Source organism: Gigantopelta aegis, chromosome 4 (genome assembly GCF_016097555.1).
Source record: "Gigantopelta aegis isolate Gae_Host chromosome 4, Gae_host_genome, whole genome shotgun sequence".
Taxonomy (NCBI): Eukaryota; Metazoa; Mollusca; class Gastropoda; order Neomphalida; family Peltospiridae; genus Gigantopelta; species Gigantopelta aegis.
Window position 1 is genome coordinate 66,595,689 of NC_054702.1, and position 6,661 is coordinate 66,602,349.

The 6,661-nt window shown below is 38.8% G+C and overlaps 1 protein-coding gene across 2 annotated transcripts in view; it reads left to right on the forward strand.

Moving 5' to 3' along the window:
* The first annotated feature begins 454 nt into the window (after positions 1–454).
* Positions 455–6,661, forward strand: part of LOC121370964 — a 13,575-nt gene continuing 7,368 nt past the window's right edge. For both annotated transcript variants that reach the window (XM_041496523.1, XM_041496522.1), the window contains exons 1-3: positions 455–657; positions 3,305–3,613; positions 5,777–6,166. In XM_041496523.1, coding sequence (XP_041352457.1) covers positions 591–657; positions 3,305–3,613; positions 5,777–6,166 — 766 coding nt within the window. In that variant the 5' untranslated portion in view covers positions 455–590. The remainder of the gene's footprint in view (positions 658–3,304; positions 3,614–5,776; positions 6,167–6,661) is intronic.

Genomic DNA, 6,661 nt, shown 5'->3' on the forward strand with positions numbered 1-6,661 from the left:
TCGTCGTCTCCTTCTAGTTGTGGTTGAAACATTTTGAAACCACCCTTGGGCCTTCTTATTCATAAAAAATAAATAAAAATACAATAATAATATGGATAATAAAGAAATTATAACACTCGTGTGTGTGTCGTACTGATTTTACGAAACTCGCTCTCGCTCGGGAATACCAAAATCCTGACACTTGTTTCGTAAAATCAGTACGACACACAAGCTCTGACAATAATCTCTATTAATTAGCCAATCACCGTGAATCTATGCAAAAACATCAAGCTAACTCATTTTGCGGGTACACAAAAGAGCTACCTGTATTCTGCTACCTATTGGTAGAAGACCTCAATTATTTGTGAATCTTTAGTTGAGATTTATGCATACCAGCCCATGGCATCCTAAATGTAATGACGTCATAGCCTACGATGGTTTTACAATTTAGTAGCGCTCTATAGCATCGAACATCCCTTGCCAGTCTATTGACGTCATGGCGCCAAAGATGGCGCTCTTGATTACGTCATTGTAGTTTAAAATAAATATGTCGCTGAATCTGTGCATATGCAACAGGGTTTGGTAATTGAAGATTTCACAGCCAGTTCACGATGGACTACGGTAGTGGATTCTGTGTAGTGTTCCTTTGGCTTATGGAGGTGGTTTTACCGATTTCTTGTAAGTAGATGATGGAATAAATCAATCGACTTTTAAAAAATAAACAAAAACAATAACAAAACAAACAATTATTGATAGTGCTTTTCAATCTTAGTACTTTCAGGCATTATGTAGACACATTTTCCCTCTTTTACTTTTAAAATTAATTTAGGCTACCTATAATTTTACTATAGGAAGTAAGGTAGGGTGGAGAAATATTCCCAAGTTGCCAGGTGTAGGCCTAACAGGATGAGAGTGTAGCTGGAGACCCATTAGATGTTACATCTATTTACTTACAAAACGCTGGAAGCGAAGTCGAGTTAAAACGTTGGAGGATGTAATCAACCCAGAACATGTTTAAATGGCCCAGTAGCAATTACTAACAATACCGACCAAATATAGCTTGGCAACTGGATAGACAGCCCAGATCACAAGTATCCCCAAACAATAACGTCAGATATGTTGCAGTAACGTTATAATACTCTTTATCTATAAGTAACTGTAGTATTTGTAATAGGGGTTTCTGTTTGGGGATACCTGTGGCCAGATATAGCTGATCTATAGACCGTCCATCCTACACATTTTTTTTTTTTTGTAAATAATTTCAGTTTGGTTTGACATAAGAAGAAAAGTAAAAGTGTTTTGGAATTAACATTTTTTTTTTACTATTTTTTTTTGCAGTTTAGAAAACAATTGTCTCTGAAATAAATAACTTGTTGTACATTCCATAGTATGAAAAAAGGTTTCCTGTTGGAAGGACTATAGGTGTGTGTTGACTACGGACTATTTGAACAATAAGTGGCAGGGGCCGCGGCAGAGGGGGCACTGCGGGGAGCACAGACAGACATACAGACAGACACACACACACACACACACACACACACACACACACACACACGCACACACACACAGAGAGAGAGAGAGAGAGAGAGAGAGAGAGAGAGACACACACACACACATACACGCACACACACGCAGACACAATCACGGACACACACACAACACACACACATACACACACAACACACACACAACACAACACACACACACACACACACACACACACACACACACACACGTTTCCCACTTATCGTGCTCAGAATCGAAGGCTGACAATGCCATATTTGAACACCTTAATTTCAAAATTTTATTGAGGAAGTATCTACCATCGGAATAAGGCTGGTAGATACTGGGTTCGCAGCCCGATATCGGTTCCCACCCATAACGAATTTTAACGACTTAATGGGTAGGTGTAAGCCCACTACACCTCTTCTCTCTCACTAACCACTAACCACTAACAACTAAACACTAACCCACGGTCCTGAACTGACAGCCCAGATAGCCCTCCACTCCAATAGACTTGGACCCTTCAAGCCCTCACATTTTCATCCTTCAGGCCATTGCGCTGACATATCCCCCCTCCCCCCCCAATTTTCAAACACACTTCGTGGGCCCTGAGTAGATATAAGAACAAAATTAAATTAAAGATGAAATGAAGTCAATCTCTTTAAGGCAAAGTCGCACAGACCGCGCGCTATACCCCGCTCCAATCTTCATTAAAAGGTTTTCTTTGTTTGTTTGGGGTTGTGGTTTTTTGAGGAGGGGGGGGGGGGGGGGGGGTGTCTTTTTTTTCTTCTTTTGTTAATAATTTAGGTTTGGCTGCACATAAAACAATAGAGACAAGTGTTGTTTTGGGGAAAAAAGGTTTCTATGTGGGATTTGTAAAAATATAATATATATATTGTTTTAAAGTTCATATTTACACAGAGAATAAAGCTGTTTTATTTATATGTCAAACATCTTTCTTTTATGTCAATTATTAGATAATTCTGACACATAGTATTTAGTGGGAACCCACTACATTTTGTTTCCTTAGCAGCGAGGAATCTTTAGTATGCACTTTACGACAGACAGGGAAGCATATTTCACAGGCTTTGATTTTCCAGTCGCGGGTCATTAGTTGGGCAGGAACACAAGTGCGCTGAGGGGATTCGATCCTTTGACGCTATCACCTTAGGCGAGCGCTCTACCGATTGTCGACTCCAAAAAGAACAAAAAAAAAAAAGCGTTTCAAACGTTTGCTCGTCCAAGCTGTGTAAAAATATTTACGTTTGATACAACGTTTTTCATATTAATACATGGGCATCCGCATAGATAATTATATTTTCAGAGAGTGGGGGCGTAATGTAGGAGAATAGGTACATTTTTAAAATTACATTTCAGGCACAGCGGGAGCAAGTATACACTGAGGGGGCTAACTGAGATTGGGGGTGGGGCTGAGGGGGATGAGATCCAGGTTGCAAAGCAAAGTTTCTATAGAGACCAGCCCCCCCCCCCCCCGGTCCGCCGTGCCTGCACTTCGTGATGTTAAATATTGCTGATTTTTTTTGATTTTTTTTCGGGGTGTGTGTGTGCTCTCTCTCTCTCTCTCTCTCTCTCTCTCTCTCTCTCTCTCTCTCTCTCTCTCTCTCTCTCTCTCTCTCTCTCTCTCTCTCTCTCTCTCTCTCTCTCTCTCTCTCTCTCTTTAATTTTTTTTTTTTGGTTTTGGGGTGGGGGGTTTTAAAAACACTACAGTATTTAGTAGCCTTTAATGTACTATCTTCTAGTTTTTATATTATTACTTTTCTTCAATGTATGTTTTTGTACCATCTTTTCCATATATACACAGGTGAAGCGAAATTTTCGTCGACAGTATGTTTCGGCAATACTTATGACGTACATGTCAACGTAAAACTCCAGTGTAAACTTGCAAGAGTGATACACTTCGTAGAAATTGTTGGCTCCCAGTCCGGGCATGACAACTGTACGAAGACGACGTCAGTGCCGCTGTGTCGAGAGGTGATAGGTCCAGTCCGGATGGACACCGTCGTGCTGTCGCCGTGTAACGGACGGACGCACTGTCGACAGACAGTGGCTAGAAAGTCGTTCACGAAATGTAACGTTGCATCAGTTCAAGTCATGTACGACTGTGTCTCTAGTAAGTTATTGTTGACGTTGTTGTTGTTGTTGATGTTATTGATGTTGTTGTTATTGTTGTTATGTCGTTAGTAAGTAGTGTGTAACTGTTGGTGTTGATGTTATTGCTGTTGTTGTCGTGTCGTAACTGTTGATGTTGTGTTGTTAGTAAGTAGTGTGCAAGTGTTGTTAGTAAGTAGTTGATGTTATTGCTGTTGTTGTCGTAGTATATAACTGTTGATGTTATGTCGTTAGTAAGTAGTGTGCAAGTGTCGTTAGTAAGTAGTTGATGTTATTGTTGTTGTTGTTGTAGTGTGTAACTGTTGATGTTGTGTCGTTAGTAAGTAGTGTGTAACTGTTGCTGTTGATGTTGTTGATATTGTTGTTGTGTCGTTAGTAAGTTGTGTGTAACTGTTGCTGTTGCTGTTGTTGTTGTTGTTGTTGTGCCGTTAGTAAGTAGTGTGTAACTGTTGATGTTGTTGTTGTTGTTGCTGTTGTTGTTATTGTGTCGCTAGTAAGTAGTGTGTAACTGTTGTCGGTGTTGTTGTTGATGTTGTTGCTGTTGTTGCTATTGTTGTTGTTGTTTTATCTGAAATTAGGCCCAGAACCTAAATTAAAAAGTTGAAAAAAACTCCGAACATAACATTATAAAAAAGACAAAAGGTGCAAGGTAGGCTACCAACGGAATACATAATTATCGGTTCATGACAACCTTAGTCATAAGCAAAAGATGTTTCAATATCAGAGGGGCTGTTATTAATTCGACTTTTAATTGAGATGGGGCAATGCATACTTGTATTGTAGCCACCCCAGTTTCGTAGTCGAGGAAAGGGAAGAGAGGAGTGCTTCCTACACCTATCAGTATAACTGTTTGTGTAATGTTATTTTAAATGATGTGTCAATTCTGCTTAAACTAGCTAAGGATTCTTGGCGAAATGAGTGCCAGCACATTGGCGTCTACAATTTTTATATTATCGAGTTATTTAATTACGTAAATATTATTTAAAATATCGATCAATTTGAATGTGTTTTCTTTTTATTAATGTTATTTTTAATCACAGTTAAATGTAAAGATCACGAAATATGATATTTACAACTATGGTAATGCATCTTTAACTTTAGTACACTTAAAGGGACATTCCTGAGTTTGCTGCACTTTTTAAGATGTTATCGACTAACAGACTTTTTAACGATTATAATTACATATCAAATATATTCTTCTGCATAAAATATTAGTGTCTGTACGTTAAACGTGTTTTTGATCGTTCTAATATTTGTACTAGGTTAAATTTGATTTTATTTCCTAAAATATATTTTATAATGCAGCAAACTCAGGAATGTCCTTTTAACATTAATGTATATATGGCACTGTATGTCATTATCTTATTGTAGGTGTTTTTTTACTGATCCTGGTCGAATAATTAGTTACTTTGATGTCCTTCCCTTACCCCCACCCCCACCCATCCCCCTTGATCCAGGAGGGCACTCCTCTAAGCACCACTATCTGAAGGCGCATTTCACGAAACTGTTATACGTTAAGTACAAGTGGTTGCAGTAACATGAAATGTCATTCTTATGTGGACATAATATCTACGTGTGTATGGTAAGTATAAGGAAGGAAGGAAGGAAATGTTTTATTTAACGACGCACTCAACACATTTTATTTACGGTTATATGGCGTCACAGATATTGAGGGAGGAATCTTTTATATGCACCAACTCATAGACAGGATAGCACATACCGCGGTCTTTGAAGTACCCAGTCGGTAAGTATAAATACACATCTCTATTGGGAGGAGATCCAATAGCCGATGCTTAGTAAATCAATGTGCTCTAGTGGTGTCGTTAAACAAAATAAACTACTGGGAGGTGCAAGGTGTATACCCATCTTTCTTGTTTACCACTGGTCATCAACACAGTTATGCCAGCTTAGATCAATGAATTGTGTGAGTGTGTGTGTGTGTGTGAGAGAGAGAGAGAGAGAGAGAGAGAGAGAGAGAGAGAGAGAGAGAGAGAGAGAGAGAGAGAGAGAGAGAGAGAGAGAGAGAGAGAGAGAGAGAGAGAGAGAGAGAGAGAGAGAGAGAGAGAGAGAGAGAGAGAGAGTGTATGTGTGTGTGTGTGTGTGTCCAGGACAGCATGCTTGAACCTTTTAAATTTTTTAATTTTTTAAATCTCTCTCTCTCCAGAATCTGCCATCTACGACATGTGTACGGACATCAGTGTAAGACAAAACTCGTCGACTCCGGTCATATATCTGAAGAGTCCCGGCTACCCATACTCGTACGGCCATAGCCATGGGTGTAAATGTGTTGCGAAAACGCGGCGACGCTCCATGAAGTCCAACATTCTGCACTTAAGCTTTGACTTTTTAAGAGGTGAAAGCAGCCTGGTTGTGAAAAATACTACAGCAACGTTGTGGGATACAGACGAAGAGAAACGAACATGCAAGTTTTCGTCCTGCCTCTTTGCGTCTCTTATACAGCAGAACCGCAATGTAACTCAGTCACAGAGCTATATTCAAATATCTTACGACAACAACAACTACACCGGGCAAAATGTATGGATGGAGATAGTAGGTATGGTTTCTTTGTTGTTATATTAAAACTAGATGTAACTCTAGTTCATAAAAATTAATCTCGAACGCAAGCGCAATGTTAGTGTTAAGGTTAGGGTTTGCGTTCGAGGTTAATCTTGATGAACAAGACGTAACCCGTGCATTGCACGCACGGGAAAGTTTAAATAGGGTGTCGTGGGCCATACACTGGGCTCCCCCCAAAAAACCCACAAAAAACCCAAAAAAAACCCCACACAACAAAAAACAAACAAAAAAACCAAAAAAAAAAACCCACACAACAAAAAACAAACAAAAAACAAACCAACAACAACAAATAAATAATAATAATAATAATAATAATAATAATTATAAATAAATAAATAAATAATAAATAATAATAATACAAAAAATAATACAAAAATAAAAATAATAAAAATATGACCGCCATGTAGATAGCCAGTCTCATTAGCCAAGGCTGTAAATAGCAACGTCTCTGTTACGTAACAAAGATGGCGAC